The 21,042-nt window shown below is 39.8% G+C and overlaps 1 protein-coding gene across 24 annotated transcripts in view; it reads right to left on the bottom strand.

The window, feature by feature from the left end:
* Window positions 1–21,042, bottom strand: part of LOC122540026 (protein TANC2) — a 1,060,344-nt gene that overhangs the window by 603,315 nt on the left and 435,987 nt on the right. For 6 of the 24 annotated variants that reach the window (XM_087977943.1, XM_087977942.1, XM_087977941.1 and 3 more), the window contains one exon: window positions 15,708–15,851. The exons of the other annotated variants lie outside the window; for them this stretch is intronic. In XM_087977943.1, coding sequence (XP_087834069.1) covers window positions 15,708–15,771 — 64 coding nt within the window. In that variant the 5' untranslated portion in view covers window positions 15,772–15,851. The remainder of the gene's footprint in view (window positions 1–15,707; window positions 15,852–21,042) is intronic. 24 annotated transcript variants of the gene reach the window in all.

The raw sequence follows: 21,042 nt of genomic DNA, 5'->3' as shown, positions 1-21,042 counted from the left end.
GTTATTTCAAACACTCCCTCCAGTCCTTTCTCCTTCCTCACAAGAGTTTCACCCTCTCACTTGTTTGTGGCATGGTTAGTTCTTTCGTTGATTCTTCCTACTGAGCCATTATCGGGTCATTATGCAGACTAGGAAGATGCCTGTAACCTCCTCTTCTAATGGTTGCATCTCATCTCTATCCCCTAGCTCCTGTTAGGGGAGGTTAGGTGACTACTTTCAGTCCTGCCAAGTCTATCCCAACCAACAGGTCTACTGCATTGATTGGCAAAGTGTCCATCACGCCTACTGTTTTGTCCCGACATGGTATTGAAATCCAGTCTTACCCGATATTGTGGATTGGGATGTGAACTCCACACCACCTCAGAAGGCCTCACTACACCCTTTGACATAAGCCTCTGGCACCTTTCACTTATTTTGTCTCCTCCTGTCTTTGTCACAGGGTTCACTTAATCCTTTTTACCGGAGGTCCGGACTGGCTCAGGGTGCTTTCTTCCTTATTTCCTTTTCCCATTTCTCCTGGCTGTATGCTTATGGCCCCAACTCGTTTCCCATGCAGTTTTCAGCAAGTTGCTGTATCGTGGTCTATCATACCGCAGTGAAAAAAAGCCGTAGTTTTCTGCATTCTCCTCCACTCTTGACTGCTACCTTTCTGGCTTGCAGTAGTGATTTCTCAGCACACCCAGCTATCCTTTCCTTACCTTGGTTAACTGCCTTTGTCTTACTCTTCCATTTTCAGTTCTTCTCAAACCTTAGGGGTAATGGAATGAGGGTTTATGGAACAGCTCAGATATTGGCCTTCTTTCTGTTCCTCTGTTCTTCTCCATCCCTTCTGATTGTGGTTGTTAAGCAGATCCAACAGAACTATGTCTCTTAACCTTCATAGATTGTTACGGCTCTAGATGCCCTGGTCCATCTGTCAAAACTGGTCTGCTTCTCTCTGTTGAACACTCCGCATGTTTGCCAGCTGTTTTCTTAGACTCATAAATCTTTGCCTTTTGGCCCCCGGGACTAGCTTAAAGTACATGTTTAAAATTGCCGTTTTCACAGTCTCGTAAACCCAGAGATCTCCTCTGGCGGGGATGCAAACGCATCCCGCACTTTGCCAGTAACTTTGCTCTAAAGAGGCAAAGTCCAGAGGTCTTGAGGCAACTCCTTTTGGCTGCTATTTTCTCAAAAGATAGTAGGAATACTTCCACACATTTTACCTCAAACCTAGGCAGCAACTGTACTACCTTGAACATTTCCTTAGTGGGCGGCACGGTGGTTAGCACTGCTGCCTCACAGCGCCAGAGACCCGGGTTCAATTCCCGCCTCAGGCAACTGACTGTGTGGAGTTTGCACGTTCTCCCCGTGTCTGCGTGGGTTTCCTCCGGGTGCTCCGGTTTCCTCCCACAGTCCAAAGATGTGCAGGGTCAGGTGAATTGGCCATACTAAAAATTGCCCGTAGTGTTAGGTAAGGGGTAAATGTAGGGGTATGGGTGGGTTTCGCTTCGGCGGGTCGGTGTGGACTTGTTGGGCCGAAGGGCCTGTTTCCACACTGTAATCTAATCTAATCTAATTCTAATCTAATTCACTTCCTGGCTAAACCTCGAATTTCTACCAGGATTCCCTCCATCTGTGCTTCTCACTGCCTCTGGGATAATCTGTCTTATCTCTGTTAGCTTCAAATTCAAATGTCTATCTTTCTCTTTCTCTCTGGCTTCAGCCTCCAGCTCAATTTCTCCTGGTGCTAACTGTTGTGCTCTCTCTTCTCTTCTTTCTGAGCTGCCCATTCTAACTTCCTCGCTTATGACAACTAAAATCTACCTTCTATCACTGTTGCTTCCTCGCTCCGCTCCTCAAGTTTAGCCACGACTCTATCTTCTCTGGCAACTGTGCCTTACTTGGTTTTTGGTGGGATTGCTAATTCTAGGTTTCCTGCAGCTTTGGACAGGTCCATTTCATTTTGTCCCTTCAGTTTCTACAGAGTTTTCTGGTCCTAGTTCCAAAGTGACTTGGACATTTTAAACCTAAAAAAAAACTCAGCGCCAGAAGTTTCTACTTTTTGTACAGTATTATATTTGAAGACTAACTGCTCCAAATCCTGGACATGAGCCCCCAAATACATCATGGACACTGAATTAACTACACAGACAAACACGAAGTGGAGAACTGTGGGACTATAACGTGACAGACGTTATGTGAGGTAATCACAACAACTTCTCCCTGGACTGAATCATAAATCTTACGCAGATTCTTTTCTAATTAATTTTATAAATTAATAATTGGTTATAGAAGAAAAAGTTAGAAAGAACAGATTGGGTTGCAACACTATTCTTTCTATTTTATATTTCTATTTTATATTTCCCCTTTCTATTTTATATTTCTAGTTAGCTTCCTTTCACGCTCTGAGCTATTTGTTCTGATTAACCTTTTAGACATTCTCGGTCATTCTTTATATTTTGGCCAATCACCCAACCCACCACGCATTTACACAAATATGTGTATTTACATAGAACATAAAACATTACAGCGCAGTACAGGCCCTTCGGCGCTCGATGTTGCGCCACCCTGTCATACTAATCTGAAGCCCATCCCACCTACACTGTTCCATGTACGTCCATATGCCTGTCCAATGACGATTAAATGCACTTAAACTTGGCGAATCTACTACCGTTGCAGGCAAAGCATTCCACACCCTTACTACTCTCGGAGTAAAGAAACTACCTCTCACATCTGTCTTATACCTATCTCCCCTCACTTTAAAGTTGTGTCCCCTCGTGTTTGCCGTCCCCATACTTGGAAAAAGGCTCTCACTGTCCACCCTATCTAACCCTCTGATTATCTTGTATGTCTCTATTAAGTCACCTCTCAACCTTCTTCTTTCTAATGAGAACAGCCTCAAGGCCCTCAGCCTTTCCTCGTAAGACATTCCTTCTATACCAGGCAACATCCTAGTAAATCTCTCTGCACCCTTTCCAAAGCTTCCACATCCTTATTATAATGCTGTGACCAGAACTGTACACAATACTCCAAGTGTGGCGTACCAGAGCTTTGTACAGCTGCAGCATAACCTCCTGGTTCCAGAACTCAATCCCTCTATTTATAAAGGCCAAAACACTGTATGCCTTCTTAACAACCCTGTCAATCTGGGTAGCAACTTTCAGGGATCTATGTACATGGACACCCGGATCTCTCTGCTCATCTGCACTCCCAAGAATCCTACTATTAGCCCAGTACTTTGCATTCTGATTACTCCGTCCAAAGTGTATCACCTCACACTTGTCCACATTAAACTCCATTTGCCACCTCTCAGCCCAGCTCGGCATCCTATCTATGTCTCTCTGCAATCTACTACAACCTTCGTCACTATCCACAACTCCACCTTAGTGTCATCCGCAAATTTACTAACCCACCCTTCTAAGCCCTCATCCAGATCATTTATAAAAATGACGAACAGCAGTGGGCCCAACACCGACCCTTGCGGTACGCCGCTAGTAACTGGACACCAAGATGAACATGTTCCATCAACTACAACCCTCAGTTTTCTTTCAGCAAGCCAATTACTGATTTACTTTGATACTCTCCTTAACTTCTTTAATTACATGGTGGGTCTTCTGCTTATAAATTTCCTTTACAGAAGGACTATTTATTCAGTATTCAGAAATTTCTCTACTGATCTATGCCCTACTTTAATACTACAATTAAATGAGCAACCTCAGCTTTCACAGCCAAATCTCTGCTCATTTTTTAAACTTTAAAGTCTTAGTTTCAGGCCCATTTTTCTCTCTTACAAATTGGATGCAAAATTCAATGATCACTGCTACCCAAAGATGCCTTCATTCTCTAGTAATTTAATCACACCATATTACACAATACCAAATCTACTATAAGCTTCTCTCTGGTCAGTTCCAGATCATGTTATTCTTAAAAAAAACCCTGAAAGCATTCTATGAATTCCCCATTGTGATTACTACTTCCAATCTGATTTTTCCAGGTTATGTAGAGATGAAAATCACCCATAATTATTGCCATCGCTTTACTACAAGAACCCAAATTGTTTCCTGTTATAGGGAGAATTTATATTTCTCCCTATTACAGGAGCCTGTCGATCACTTCAACAAGTGAATTCTTTCCTCCACTATTAGCCATCTCTACCCAAACTAATTCTACAACTAGATCTCCTAAAGTTATCTCTAACAAACATACCAATACTATCTTTGATTAGGAACACTTACTCTTCCATCTTTACCTAGCTTCCTATTCTTCTAGAATGTCATACCTATTATGCTTATGCCCGAAACGTCGATTCTCCTTCTCCTTGGATGCTGCCTGACCTGCTGCGCTTTTCCAGCAACACATTTTTAAGCTCTGATCTCCAGAATCTGCAGTCCTCACTTTCTCCCATCAATATTCAATGCAATAGTTATCAGATAGCCACATCTCTATTATGTCTATCAGATCATATTCATTCACATCAATGTGCCCTATTAATTCATTTACTTTTTTCATGAATGCTATGCACATTTAAATTGTGCTTTTTTCTAATCTTCGTAGCATCTAGTCTTCACTCTTTGGTATATTCTCACTCTTTTCCCCTCTCTGTTCCTTTCTGTCATTTTCAAACCTTCACTTCTGACATTAATAATGTTGTGGTCCTGCCTTGACTCTATCCTTTGATTTGTTTCATTACCCAAGCTTGATCCATCACCACTCGTTTCCCTGTAGTTGGGAAGAAATCTTTCTTTGCTGTAAAATAGTTTAAAAACTTGAAAATGATAACTGCAATTAGAATGAAAAGTGATTTTTTTAAAAAAATCTACATCTCCCATGGAAGACTGATTTGTTCTCCTCTCTACTTGACTGTAAAATATTGCACTTCCAAACAACCATATTTCGTCATTGTTTTCAAATGATACAAAATGTTCCAGTCTAATCATGAATAATACTACGCAACCTTATTATCACTGTTTATTTAAATGAGGAAAAAGTTTGCAATTCAACAAAATTATCTTCAGAAAAAGAACTGCTACAGGTTTTGTGCCAGCATTAGAAGCTAAGCACATATGTAACGAACTCAAGATTAACTACAGGGTCCATTATAATCAAACTCAACAATAAAAACATCCAGGACCACACATTACACACGAGCCTAACAAATTAAAACACACCTAGAAATGCTCCTTGGAGTTCCTCTACTTTCAATGCAATAACTTTACAAAATACAGGTAAAAAATATCCAGGCACAAAAAGAGTCTCACAATGGTATCAATAAAAGAATCTATGACTCATACTTGTGAAATTGACATCACATTATACAATATGCCTTTCTGTAATGAGATCGCCCGCCTTCATGTCAGTGTCTGCTTTCAGTCCAAGATTCAGTTCCATATGTCTCAGTGATACAACAGAAAAACTAACAGAGCCTCTTATTAAAAAAAATCAACTAGTTGAAATCACAGAAATACTGAATATTAGTTAAATTAAAATCCAAAATATGGAAACTGCCAAAAGTGTTGCTCGATTTAAGTTACATTACCAGAACTTTCCAATCCTTCCTCTTTCCTTTCTTCCACAATATAGATACTGAGTACTATGAAAAACAACTTGAATAATCACCGTCATGCAAACAGATGACTCTGACTCACCTGTATAAACTCTGCCAAAAACTAGTCGATCACACAAATTTGATTTTTTTTTGTTTTAGCATTACTTAATATTTCTGCAAACAAGTGTACATAATTAGGTCCCACAAAGGTGTGCCATTTAATATCAAATTGACTTCCACACTAAATCCCCATGTCCTCAGATTCTCTTAGCAACCACAACCTCAAATATAATTAAACCGCCATAGATCCTAGGAGTAAACAATTTCATCGATTCACAAAGTCTGCTGAGCGAGAAGTTCTCCTCAACGTAGTCTTACGTGGCCAATCCATTATTTTTTAGAACAAAACCACAAATCTTTAGATTCTTCACCTCAAGGAAGTAGACTCCATTCTGTCAGAACTGCATATATTAGAATATTGACCAGGTTACAACTTTAATTGGCATGGATGCAAGTTCCTGTCCAATGATGGACAGCATGCAGATTGTCAAAGCTGGAAGGCTAATCAGAAGCCTTCCAGCTTCAGAAACCTTTCAGTTTACCCTGCTGGTTAAGTAAATACAGGCAACCTGGCAGATGGTGGGAATCTGAATTCAATAAAAATCTGGAATTAAAAGTCAAATGATCACAATAAAATCATTGGGCAAAGGCAGGGTAGACAAAGTTGAAAGTTTTCCCCACAGTAGAGGGGTCAATAAACAGGAGATACTATTTTAAAATAAGAAGCACAAAGTCGAGGAGATTTCAGGAAATATTTCTTTTGCTAGAGGATTGAGACTATCTAGAACTCACTGCTTGAAAGGGAGACAGGAACACACAAGACATTTAAAAGCTAATTAGATGAGCACTTGAAATGCCATGGCATACAAGACTATGGGCCAAGTGCGTGAAATGGAATTAGAACAGATGCATGTTTGATGATTGACACAGAGATGATGGTCCAAACGACATCTTATCATGTTGCAAAAATGCCAGTACTGATCTTAGCAGGTTTCCACTGGTAACAGTCTATCAACTTCAAGATGACTTACTTATTTCAGTGTGCTTTTTTATGTTCTAAACCAATCTACTATTCATATTGATATATATATTCCTTACTGCCACCTTATGCCCCATGAGTCCTTTATCTTATGCAGCAACTTTTCAGCTGGTACATTATCAAGGCTATGCGCGATGTGCTACAAAGTGGAATTAGAATAATTCAGTGGTTCTTTTCGACCAGGCGAACGTGATGGGCAGGGTAAACTGGGATAAAGATGAAGAAAGTAAAAGATGAAGGAAGGTGTCTCTGTGCGTTTTGTTTCGATGGGGGTGGGGGGGTAGTGAGATGACAACATGATTGCCCTTCGTAACATTATATATTTCATAAATAACGTAGACAGGAAGGAACTTTGCCTCTTGATGGAGGAACCAATAACCAGCAGGCACTGATTTAAGCAAAGGGCGGAAAGATTAAAGGAGATGTGAGTAAAACTGCATTCACCTGGATGGTGGCAGGCATCAGGAATTCACTGCCTGTAAGGGGATAAAGGCAGAAAACCCTCATAACATTTAAGAAATAATCAACGTGTACTTGTGATGCCAAGCCATACAAAGTTATGGGTCAAGTGCTATAAAATGGGATTAGAATGTGTAGGTACACTGGGCTGTGCTATGTTTTTCTAAGCTATAGATCTCTCTGACTTTACGTAGACTATTTTTGAATTTCCAGAAGATGATACAGAGGAGGGGCAGAGTGGAATATATCCAAATATGATGATTGTACAAAAATAAACAGGAGGGCATGTTTGGATGAGGACAAAGAATCTACAAGGGGATATAGACAGGTGAAGTGAATGGGCAAACATTTGGCAGATGGAGTATAATGCAATGAAGTGTGAAGTTATACAATTTGAAAGGAATAATCAAAAGGCAGAACATTATTTAAATGAAGAGAGACATCAAAAAAATATTGCACAGAAAGACCTGGGTGTTCCTGCACATTAGACACAAAAACGTCAGCAAGCAGATGCAGCATGTAATTATGGAAGCAAAATAAAAATTTAGCCTTTATTGCAAGGGGATTGGAGTTTGAAATAAAGACACCTCATTACAACTGTGCAGCATGTTGATAAGGCTGCAGCTGCATTGTGTACAGTTTTGAAAAGTTTAAGAAATGTTTAAGAAAAGATATACTGAAGTTGGAGGTGATTCAAAAGAGATCCACGAGACAAATTTCTGAGATGCGGTGGTTGAGTTATCAAGAATAGCTAAACAAATTAGTTTTTTTAACTATTAAAGTTTATAGAATGAGGGATGATCTTTCTGAACTATACATGATTTTGAGGGAGCTTGATAGGGTAAATGTTGAGATGATGTTTCCACGAGCGAGTCAATCTCAAACTAGGGTACAACGTTGCAGAATAAGGGAATGGTCATTAAGGTATGAGAGCTTGGAATTCTCTACCTGAATGTTTTGTTGAAGCTCGATCACAAATTCTGTAAAAAAGAGGTAGATAGATTTCTGAAATATTGGGGTGTCGAGGGGCGATGAGGAGCTAGCACAAAGGAGGAGTGAGCTCTACCGTGAGGCATACTTGAGGGGCTGAATGATCTAACCCTACTCCTTATTTTCTCTTATCCCAGGGATTTATTTAGTGAACCTTTACTACCTTCAGCATAAGTATATTCTTCCATAAATGTGCAAATTAAAACTGCACAGTACTCTGGGTGTTGTTTCACATCAGTCCCAAACAAATTAGCAAAACTTCTTTATAATAATAAAAGTAAATTACAATGGATGCTGAAATCTGAAAAAAACGTGAGAATGTTGCAGAAACCCAGCAGGTTTGGTCACATCTGAAGAGATATAACATTAACGTTTTCAATTTGGAGTGTCTCATCAGAACTTTATTGCAAGCAATTTGGGTTGTAGGAAAAAGTAAGGTCAACATGCAATTTGTCTTTCTAATCAATTGCTTCACCTGCATGGAGACTTCAGTGTTAATATCAACGCTTTTTGCACACCATTTAAAACCTGTTCTACTTTTCTATTCTTAAGAGTGAATAACTTCGTACTTCCCTACATTAAGCTCCATCTGCTACTTTGTTGCCTATTCACTAACCTTTGTCTATCTCATTAGTCTGTGTCTTCCTTTCAACTTACCTCTCCACTAAGCTTTGTATCATCCGCAAACTCTGACAATACAATTACTCTGTTTCTTCATCCAAGAAATTATTACTGATTGGAATAACTAAATCCACTGTATGGATCCTTGCAGCACTCCACAAGCAATGCTTGCCATCTTGTAAATGCTCAAATTATCACCATTTTCTTCTTTCTGTACATTAACCATGCCTTAGTTTATGCTAATATATTAACTCCCATAAATCCTCCTCTCCCTCTTATTTTTCCAACTGCTGTACAATCCTTCAAGATCCATGCGCTACAGTGGCTGGAGAAACCAGAACAATCCTGGGAGCTGAGGTAGTGTCGTCTTCATTTAGTCAAGCAAACTTTTGTGTGGCACCTTAGGGAATGCCTGTTGTAAATCCAGGTATACTACATCTAATGTTTTCCTTTTATCTACTCTATTCATTACATCCTCCAAGAATTCTAATAAATTTATTAAATCCCATTTCCCCTAATAAAACCATGGTGATTTGTTCTATCATATTACAAGTTCCTAAGCGCAATAAAACTTGTGTAATCTTAGGTCCAGCATTCTCTCAATTAGATTACTTATAGTGTGGAAACGGGCCCTTCGGCCTAACAAGTCCACACCGACCCTCTGAAGGGCAACCCACCTGACGTTTACCCCTTCACCTAACACATGGGGCAATTTAGCATGGCCAATTTACCTAACCTGCACATTTCTGGACTGTGGGAGGAAACCGGAGCACCCGGAGGAAATCCACACAGACATAGGGAGAATGTGCAAACTCCACACAGACAGTTGGCTGGGGCGAGAATTGAACCCGGGTCTCTGGCGCTGTGAGGCAGCAGTGCTAACCACTGTGCCACCATGCTGCCCATCAATGATTACTATTACGTTAACTGGCCTGTAGTTCACTGTTTTTGTTACCCACTTTATCTGATAAGCAGTATAACATTTGCCAACTTCCAATCTCATGCGAACATTTCTAAACCAGAGAAATGTTAGAAAGTCACAGCCAGCACTACTGTGCAATATTTCAGAACCCAAGGACGTTGGCCATCAGGTCCTCGGAATCAAATTGATCGACTAATCTCTTGGCTCTAAACTGACTCCCAATCAAGCAAGGCCTTGATTTTAAAATTCTCATGCTGATTGTCAAATCTTTCCATAACCTTGCCTCCAATCTCAACAAAATTCCTCTGCCACACAATCCTCTAAAATATCTGCAATTATCCAATTGTGGTCACTTGACATCCACAATTTTAATTGTTCAACTACTGGTGGCCATGTATTCAGCTGCCTAGGCACCAAGTTACGTATCTCACACCCTTTCTTTAAGTCAGGCCTTAAAACCTACATTTTAAATCATGCTTTTGATCATTTGACCTGATAACTCTCAACGAGTGTCTCCACAATCTCTACAGCCTCCCACTTTACAACTCCAGGACATTGGTCTGAGAGGTTTTAGCCGGCTGTTAATCTCATGAACTTTTCCTACCTTAATTCTTTATTAACATTAGTTCGAGTTAGTGTTTCTCATTAAAACTTGGTGATATCACCATCTCTGTTTTTTTGTCTCTGTACAAATGTATATACAAAACATTTAACTTCTCATGCTATATTTCCAGTTATAGTTTCTGCTGTCCTAACCTCGAAGGAAGTGACTTTTCCTTCTGACACATGTACATGCTCTGAAATCTTTCTTTTACATTTCCTAATAGTTTATTCATATTCATTAATCCATATATTTTTGGCCACTCTGCCTTATGAAAAAACCTCCAATCCAAACTCTTAACTACTCTTCTTACCTTTTTAATTCAATTACTTTGGTAGGCATGCTTTTTAAACTCACCTAATCAGCATTAATAGTCTTGGACTTGCACGTGTCAGTCAAATGTAACATGAACGGTCATTTTATGACTGCTATTTTCGTGAGGATTACACATCATAAAGATCACAGGTAACCATGCTTCATTCCATAAGTTTATGCTTGGTGCTGCACAGAAGGTTGCACATTTTCACCAAGGAAGACTGAAATAATTTCCAAGTGCCACACAATGAACTACACACATCTGGAATAGCAGCAGCTCTCCCATGAACTGAGAATTATTAGAATGTAGAACAGTACAGCACAGTACAGGTCCTTCAGCCCACAATACTGCGCTGAGCATTTATCTAAATCTAAGATCAACCTAACCTACATACCCCTCAATTTACTGCCATCCATGTGGTCCCTAATGTCTCTGACTCTATCACCACCGTTGGCAGTGCATTCCACGCACCCACCACTCTCTGCTAAAAGAACCTACCTCTGACAACCTTCAACCAATCACCTTAAAATTATGACACCTTGTAACAGCCATTTCTACACTGCGGAAATGTCTCTGGCTATCTACTCTATTTATGCTTCTCATTACCTTGTACACCTCTATCAAGACACCTCTCTTCCTTCTTCTCTCCAGTGTGAAATGCCCAAGCTCACTCAACCTCTCTTCATAAGGCAAGCCCTCCAACACGGTAAATCTTCTCTGTACCCTCTCTAAAGCATCTACACAATTCCTATAATGAGGCAACCAGAACTGGACATAATATTCCAAGTGTGGTCTAACCAGGGTTTTATACAGCTGCAGCAAAACCTCGTGGCTCTTAAACTTAATACCCCTGTTAATGAAAGCCAAAACACTATACGCCTTCTTAACAACCCGATCAACTTGGGTGGCAACTTTGAGAGATCTGTATACACAGACCCCAAGATCCTGCTGTTGCTCCATACTGCCAAGAATCCTGTCTTTAACCCTGTATTCAGCATTTAAATTAGACCTTCCAAAATAATCACTTTGCATTTATCCTGGTTGAACTCCATCTGCCAATTCCGAGCTCAGCTCTGTATCCTGTGAATGCCTTGTTCGAGCCTGCAACAGCCCTCGACAGTATCTACAACACCACTAACCTTTGCGCCATCGGCAAACCTACTAATCCACCCTTCCACTTCTTCATCCAAGTCATTTATAGACACTATAAAGAGCAGAGGCCCAAGAACAGATCCCTATGGGAGGTCACTGGTCACTGAACTCAAAGCAGAATACTTTCCATACACTACCTCTTGCTGTCTTCCGGTCAGCCAATTCTGTATCTTTACAGTCAGATTTCCCTGTATCCCATACCTCCTAACTTTCTGAATTAGCCTACAATGGAGAACCTTATCAAATGTCTTACTGAATTTTACATACACACCATCCTCTGCTCGACCTTCGTCAACTTGTCTCGCCATGTCCTCAAATAACTCAATAAGGCTTGTGAGACCTGCCCCTCACAAAGCCATGCTGACGATCCTTAACCAAACTATGTTTTTCCAAATAGTCATAAATTCTATCTCTCAGAATCTTTTCCAATACTTTGCTTACCACAGACATAAGACTGACTGAACTGTAATTCCCAATGATTTCCTTATACCCTTTCTTGAACAGAGGAATAACATTCGCCTCCCTCCAATCAACCAGAACTACTCCCGTGGAGACTGAGGAGTCAAAGATCATCGCCAGAGATGCAGCAATCTCATTCCTCGCTTCCCGTAGTAACTTTGAATAGATCTGGTCAAGCTCTGATGATTTATCTATCTTGATGCTTCCCAAAAGTTCCAGCACATCCATTTCTTAATATCAATCTGTTCAAGCTTATTAACCTGGTTCCCACTGCTCTCACCATCAACAAGGTCCCTCTCTCTAGTGATTATAGAAGCAAAAAACTCATTTAGGGCCTCCCCTACCTCTTCAGACTCCAGGCACAAGTTCCCTCCACTATCCCTGATTGGCCCTACACTTTCTCTGATCCTCCTCTTATTCTTCACGTAAGCATAGAACGCCCTTGGATTTTCACTAATCTTTCCCACCAAGACTTTTTTGTGCTCCCTCCCAGCGATCCTCAGTCCATTTTTGAGTTATTTCCTAGCTCAACTGTAATCCTCTAAAGCTGCACCAGATCCTTGCTACCTCAACCTTCTGTAAGCTTCTTTCTTCCCCTTGCCGAGAAGCTCCTCTTCTCTTGTCATCCAAGGATCCTTCATCCATTCTGTCTCACTGGGACAAAGCTATCCAACACTCGCAACAAGTGCTCCTTAAACAGCTTCCACATTTCAGTTGTGCATTTCCCTGAGAACAATTGTCTCCAATGTATACTCCACAGCGCCTGTCTAATAGCAGCATAATTTCCCCTGCCCCAATTAAATATCTTGCCATACTGTCTGCCCCATCCCTCTCCATGACCATAGTAAAGGTAAGGCAGTTGTGGTCAATGTCACCGAAATGCTCTCCCACCGAGATGTGACATCAGGCCTGGCTCGTTGCTAAGCACCAAATCCAATATGACCTCCCGTCCCCAGTTGCCCTATCTACATATTAAGTCAGGAATCCTTTCTGGAGACACCTGACAAAATCAGCTCCATCCAGACCATCTGCATTAAGGAGATTACAATCAATAGTTGAAGTCACCCATAATAACAACTCTATCACATCTGCACCTTTCCAAGATCTGCTGTCCAATCTGTCCTTCCAACTTTCTGCAGCTATTTGGGGGGTCCGTAGAAAACAACCAATAAAGTGACTGCTCTTTTCTTTTTCCCGAGTTCCACCCAAACTGACTCAGTAGACAAACCCTCCTCAACAACCAATTCTATCATGATGTTTTATGCCACTGAGTACTTCCAAGTCACTGAAAGGGAATTTCTGCCATATTCAGGCTCTCTGTGGTGCTTTTTATTTGAACAGATGTGCTCTCAGTCAACTGATATATGCAATGCTTTTCATGCCCCTGCACCCTAACAAAATTTTAAGTGTGGACTACAAGATCTCACTACAAACCAGGACATAACTTTACCACTTTCCATGCTGCTGAAGTGATCATTTTTCAATGTTATTCTGTCCATCATCACAACATGAAGCTCTAAAGGTCTTTTAATTATCAGTTGCTATTAAGGACAAGTTTAAAAATATGTAAAATATTGTATTTGGGTGAATATTGTCCTAACTTCCAAAACTTTCTGAATTCTGAGAACTGGTTCTTCAATCCTACGGGAGAATGGAGTTGATCATTATTCACTAAAAATACAGAAGAGTTAGGTCCATTAACTGCCTCACCCTCCCCCCTCAAGAAAAGTGATGCAGCTCTGGGACTTGAAAATGTCAGTGTACTAAGTATTAGTCTTATAATTTCCCTTTCAGAAAATTCACATGACACAAAAGTTCTAAACTAACAACTTGAAAAAAATACATTTGTTGTGATATATTTATAAACTGTCACTGAATAGCATTAGACTATGTCCGAACAAGCTATTTTTCGTTGGCTTAATTTTCCAAAGAGACTTTTGTTATGCTTGCATTACTATATAAATTTTACTTAGATAAGAAAAATCTTAATTTTGGCAGAAAAATAGGGCAATTGAAGACAGGGGAATATGTCGTAAGGTAGTGTCATACAAATACTAGCCTGACTACAAAGTGAAAAACCATATCTACAAATGCTACAACTTTAATGTTAAAAATCACACAACACCAGGTTATAGTCCAACAGGTTTAATTGGAAGCACACTAGCTTTCAATTAAACCTGTTGGACTATAACTTGGTGTTGTGTGATTTTTAACTTTGTATACCCCAGTCCAACACCGGCATCTCCAAATCAATACAGCTTTAGTAGTTAAATCGGTAGTTCATGGTAAAGAACACATTGAGCTTGTAGCTTAGAAAGAGTAAAATAGCGAATTATTCAAACCACACAAATTATAAAGGGAAGTGCAATAACTTAAATCAATTCATCATTTTTTTACTCGAAATGTTTGCTCACCAATTTCCTTCTCAATGCAGTTAGTAAACCAAGGCCAAAATAAAACACCTAAATTACACATTCCTAGAAAGAAACACTGATTTGTACTTGTCCAGTCATGTAAATAAGTGTGCACACATCCCTAATTTAGCTCATCAATATTGTTATGACTTTAGTTGATAATACTACTGGAAAATTCAGATCCCAGAATGAAACGTGTATTCATAAAACATGTTTTGTTCCTTAGTTAGTAAACATAGTAGTTAGTCGATAAGACATATTCACACAAGGTGGCAGATTTTCTTGCACAACAGAAGCTGATTACACAAAAGTAGTACAAAAAAACTTCTGAATACAGAATACAATTAGAAAGATTTTAATGTACAAAACAAAAGGTTTCTACAGACTTCCTGACACTGTCTGTTACAGAGATCCAAGTCCAGACAAAATTACACCCCTATCTGAACTCTAAATTTCTACCCAACTGACTCCAAGTAGTTTACTTGGCATGGACTGTTTGATGAGACAATTTGACGAGTCCTTTCCAAGTCTACAGACATGACCTTTCCACAAATCTGACAGCATATATTTTCTCAGTTCTAATCACCTGCATATTTCTAACCAAACTCTTGGTTTGGAAGCTTTATAAAGTATATTCTTTACTGAGGTAACTGCTTGTCTGATCTGCCCTGAACTCTTCTGATGTGAGAAACTATACTTCTCAAGTCATCTCTGATATCTTAATTGAATTTAAAAAGCAAACTTGCTCAATCTGAGATTACTTTGAACAGAAAACAAACATAATGGCTTTAAATAAATTTCTTCGATACCATAGGGAGTCAGCAATCACCTGCCTTCTAATACATGTTGGATTAAGATTACTCTGTTAGAGAAGGTCTGTCTTTTAACAAAAAAAAGGAAACCCATTTGCAGAAGAACTCAATACCCATCCACCTTTATTGTGAATTCTAAATTCCAAAAATAATGTTAACATATGTAAAATTCACATATCCTTCATCACAATAGAATGATCAACTTTTGCACCATCTGTCTAGAGATACACGGATTCATCCAACACCAGTTGTAAAATTGCTGATATCATTATATGAAGCCCTCAGATGTGGATTTCTGCTGACAGACAAGATGGATCGGTCCAGTGTTCACTAACCTAAATTCGGTGATGTTGTATTAACAGCCTCCCACTCTGACAAAAATAGATCTGTCTCGAGCATAAGATGAGATTGTGCTTCACGTAGCAAAGCTCCTTGAAGAATCTTTTGCTCCTAGAACCACCAATTAAAACACAGGGTGCCTGAAATAAGATAATCAAAGTAAATTTAACAATAGAGGTTAGATGAACAGCTGTTTGTTTCGAAAGACAAAACTAGCAAATACCTTTATATAAAGTAGTTTTTATTGATCTCTCCTTTTTGGAAAACCTTTTTGATATTAGTTTTAAAGCAGACACCTAAGAAGGTAACATAAATTAAATAATATTTCTAGTGGGCCTTGAAGCTACTTTCGGGGAAGTTACTGGTTACAAACATCAGCACACTTCCATCAGTATGGCATGCTTCATGTGGTTCCAGTTAAGGTGCAGGCTGAGGCCTTTATAATGCTGTGATATTGTGTTGTTATGAACAGGACTCTTCAAGGCTTCCAGCATGCTCTGAGACATAATACAATGCCAGTTACCAAAAAAGCACCGAGTATAACACAGTTCATCCTTCCAGGTGTCAATCGGATTACACACCGGGGAGTCATGGTGAAACTTGCCATTAATATTCCAGACTTTAAATTATACCTCAGGAGAAGCAAAGTCAACTGGGCACAGCATTGGAGAAATCTTCCTACAGCAACCCTTGCAGGTTACAAAACTTAAGTCAACACAAGAAGTGGATATTTGTAAACTTAAAGTGAAGAATAACAGTGACGATCTGCCAAAATTCCAAGATGCTTGTAAGAAAGAAGTAACCAAGCTCTATATTGCTACAAGTAAATCCATAGCAATGTTCCAAGAAAGACAAATTGCAAGTGCCAGCTTTGAACATTTACCATGTTAGAAAACGTTAAGGAGCACTCAGGGCATCAGTTATTCTGTGCTGAAGCAGCAAGTATCACAGTCACAAAAAAATGAAACAAAAGGTCAATGCTATCAGACTAGACTTTAAGATTGTGGTATTTTTATTTAAATTATTTTTTTCTAGCAGAACGTGCCCTGGTTCTCACTCACTCCAGCAGTCTGGGAAAATATCATTTGCATAAAAAAAACATGTTATAAGGGAACCAAAACTGCTCACACTCCTCCAGATATGGTCTCATCAGAAACTTGCAGTGTTTCTAGAAAACCTCCTTACTCTTATACTCCAAATCTTTGCTGCACCTGTAAGCTAGGGACCCCCCAAAAGTCCCTTTGTGTTGCAGCTTTCTGCAGTTGTTCTCAATTTAAATAATACTGTTCTTTTCTTCTCCCATCCAAAATGAATTTCACATTTTCCCATATTATATTCCATTTGCCAACTTATTGCCCAGTATTTAATCTATCAATATCTCTCTGTAAACTGTTTGTATCTCACTCACAACCTGACTTTCCACCCATTTTAGTGTCATCTACAAATTTGGCTACATTCATTTTCTTCCTCCAAGTCATTAATATTTATTGTAAAAAGTTGCTCACTCTGCATTGATCCCTGCAAAACTACATTGGTCAAAGGTTGTTATCCCCACTAACCATTTCCTGCCTATGGGCCAATTCTCTTTCCACACCTATTGTGAGGAACATTGTTGAATGCCTTCTGGAAGTCCAAATACAACACATCTACTGGTTCCACTCTATCCATTCTAGTTAAGACTATCTCAAAAAAAAAAGAAAATAAACTTAACCGGACATGATTTCTCTTTCACAAAGCCATTTCTGACTCAGTTTGATTATGATTTTCCAAATGTCCTACTATTACTTCCTTAATAATTTATTCCAATACTTTTCCAACAACAGGTGAGAGTCTACTCGGCTTGTAGTTAACCACTTTTTGCCTCACTTTCTTTTGCAAAAAGGTTGTCACATTAGCAATTCTTCAGAATCCAACAATTTTTGGAAAAATTGCAACCAGTGCATCCACTATCACTGTCGCTACCTCTTTTAGAATCCTAAGAGTAAGCCATCAGAAATAGAGAACTTACCTGTCTTTAGCCCTATTAGTTTATCTAATTGTACTTCTCTCATGATGACAATGGTGCTTAATTCCTCCCCCATATTCTATAGTACTAATGGAATGTTCAAAGTATCTTTCACCTTAAAAAGTGATTCAAAGTATCTGTTCAACTCCTCCGTCATTTCCTTGTTCCCCATAAACACCTCCCCAGCTTCATTTTCTGAAGGACCTACTCGTTATTAGGTATTTAAACAAGCTTTTCTTATCAATCTTTATCTTTCTCACTAGTTTGCCCTTGCAATATATTTTCACCATCTTTATTCTCTTTCTAGTCGTCCTTTGCTAAATTCTGAATGCATCCAGTTTGTCGGTCTATCACCGACCTTTTCCTCCAGAGATGTAGAGGAAAGGTTAGCAAATACAGTATTCCAAAAGGAGTCAATCCAATGTCCTGTACAACCGCAACATGGCCTCCCAACTCCTACACTTAATGCACTAACCAACAAAGACAAGCGTGCAAAATGTCTTCTTCACTGCCCTGCCTACCTACAACACCACTTTCAAGGAACTATGAAACTGCACTCCAAGGTCTCCTTGTTTGGCAACACTCCCCAGGGTCTTACCATTCAGTATATTACTCCTGCTCTGATTTGCTCTACCAAAATGCAGCACCTCACATTTATCTATTCGAAGTATAGATAAATATTGGATAATTGGGTCTCATTCTGGGGTAGGTGGGATGTCGACAAACATGATGGTCTACACCTGAACCAGAGGAGGACCAATATCCCTGGGGGGTGGAATTTGCTAATGCTATTCAGGAGGGTTTAAACTAATTACGCAGGGGGATGGAAACCTAAATTGTAGTTCCAGTGTCCAGGAGGTTGACAGTATTGAGAAAGGTCACAAGAGTTCACCAGCAAACAGGAAGGTGGTTAGAGGCATGCGGTATAAGGTAGGTGAATTTGCAGCATGGGTTGGTACCTGGGACTTCAATGTTGTGGCCATTTCGTAGACATGGATAGAGTAGTGACAGGGATGGTTGTTGCAGGTTCCGGAATTTAAATGTTTCAGTAAGAACACTGAAAATGGTAAAAGAGGGGTAAGTATGGCATTGTTAGTCAAGGACAGCATTACGATAGCAGAAAGGACGTTTGAGAACTCGTAGATTGAGGTAGTATGCACTCACGTTAGAAACAGAAAAGGAAAGTTTACCCTATTGAGAGTTTTCTATCAGCCTCTGAATACTTCCAGAGATGTAGAGGAAAGGATAGCAAAGATAATTCTGAATAGGAGCAAGAATATCAGGATAGTTGTTATGGGGAATTTTAACTTTCCAAATATTGACTGGAAATACTACATTCCAAGTACTTTAGATGGGTCAGTCTTTGTCCAATGTGCGCAGGATGGTTTCCTGACACAGTATGTAGACAAGCCAACAAAGGGTGAGGCCACATTGGATTTGGTACTGGGTAATGAACTTGGCCAGGTGTTAAATTTGGACGTAGGTGAGCACTTTGATGATAGTCACCACAATTCAGTTAGGTTTACTTTAGCGATTTAAAAGGGATAGGTATATAATGCAAGGTAGTCCAAATACAACACATCTACGGCTTCTACTCTATCCATTCTAGTTAAGACTATCTCAAAAAAAGAAAATAGAAAATAAACTTAACCGGACATGATTTCTCTTTCACAAAGCCATTCTGGGGCAAAAGCAACAATGATGCGATTAGACAAGATTTAGGATGCATAAGATGGGGAAGGAAACTGCAGGGGACAGGCACAATTGAAATGTGGATGCGTGTCCATCATAATTATGTACCTGTCAAGCAGGGAGGAAGTGGTCAAGTGAGGGAGCTGTGGTTTACTAAGGAAGTTGAATCTCTTGTCGAGAGAAAGAAGGTGGCTTATGTTAGGATGAGACGTGAACAGTCAGTTAGGGCACTTGAGAGTTACAAGTTAGCCAGGAAAGACTCGAAGAAGAGCCTGGAGGGGACATGAGAAGTCATTGGCAGGTAGGATCAAGGAAACCCATAAAAGGTTTCTATACATATATCAGGAATAAAAGAATGACTGGAGAAAGATGAGGGCCAATCAAGGATGTTGTGCTTGGAGTCACACTGGAAAAAGACAATGTTATTGAGGAGAACACTGAGATACAGGCTACTCGACTAGATGGGATTGACATTAGCAAGGAGTTCATGTTAGCAATTCTGGAAAATGTGAAAATAGACAAATCCCCTGGGCCAGATGGGATTTATCCTTGGATTCTCTGGGAAGCCAAGAAGGAGACTGCAGAGCCTTTGGCTTTGATCTTTGTCATCGTCTACAGGTATAGTGTCGGAAGACTTAAGGATAGCAAACGTCCCCTTGTTCAAGAACGGGAGTAGAGACCAACCCTAATAAGAATAGACCAGTGAGCCTTACAGTGAGTGTTAGAAAAGGTTATAAGAGATAAGATTTATCTAGAGAGGAATAAGTTGATTAGGGATAGTCAATATGGTTTTGTGAATGGTAGGTCGTGCCTCACAAAATTTATTGAGTTCTTTGAGATGGTAACCAAACAGGTGGCTAATGATAAAATGGTTGATGTGGTGTAAATGGATTTCAATAAAGTGTTTGATAAGGCTCCCCATGGTAGGCTATTGCATAAAACACAGAGGCATGGGATTGAGGATGATTTCACTGTTTGAATCAAACGTGGCATAGCTGAAAAATAGAGGGTACCAGTTGATGGGACATGTTCATCCTGGAGTTCAGTTACTAGTGGTGTACCACAAGGATCTGTTTTGGGGCCACTACTGTTTGTCATTTTTATAAATGACTTCGATGAGGGCATAGACGGATTGGTTAGTAAATTTGTGGATGACACTAAGGTCTGTAGAGTTGTGGATAGGGCTGAAGGATGTTGGAGGTTACCGAGGGACATAGATAAGCTGCAGAGCTGGGCTCAGAGGTGGGAAATGGAGTTTAGTGTGGAAAAGTGTGAAGTGATTCATTTAGGAAGGTGCAACAGGAAAAAAAAGTGTACTGGGCTAATGGTAAGTTTCTTGGTAGTGTAGACGAGCAGAGAGATCTCGGTGTCCATTTCCAAGTTGCCAACCAGGTTGATAGGGTTGTTAAAGCCATATACGGTGTATATGTATTACCTTTTATTGGGAGAGGGATTGAGTTTCGGAGCCACGAGGTCATGTTGCAGCTGTACAAAACTCTGGTGCAACCGCACTTGGCATATTGCGTACAGTTCTGATCACTGCATAACATGAAGGATGCGGAAGCTTTGGAAACGGTTCAGAGGTGATTTACTAGGATGCTGCCTGGCATGAAGGGAAGATCTTACAAGGAAAG

The sequence above is a fragment of the Chiloscyllium plagiosum genome, unplaced genomic scaffold (assembly GCF_037043375.1).
Source record: "Chiloscyllium plagiosum isolate Xiang-an unplaced genomic scaffold, Cpla_swu_hap1 HiC_scaffold_32, whole genome shotgun sequence".
In the NCBI taxonomy this organism is placed as follows: domain Eukaryota; kingdom Metazoa; phylum Chordata; class Chondrichthyes; order Orectolobiformes; family Hemiscylliidae; genus Chiloscyllium; species Chiloscyllium plagiosum.
This window is presented reverse-complemented; position numbering and strand designations above follow the sequence as displayed.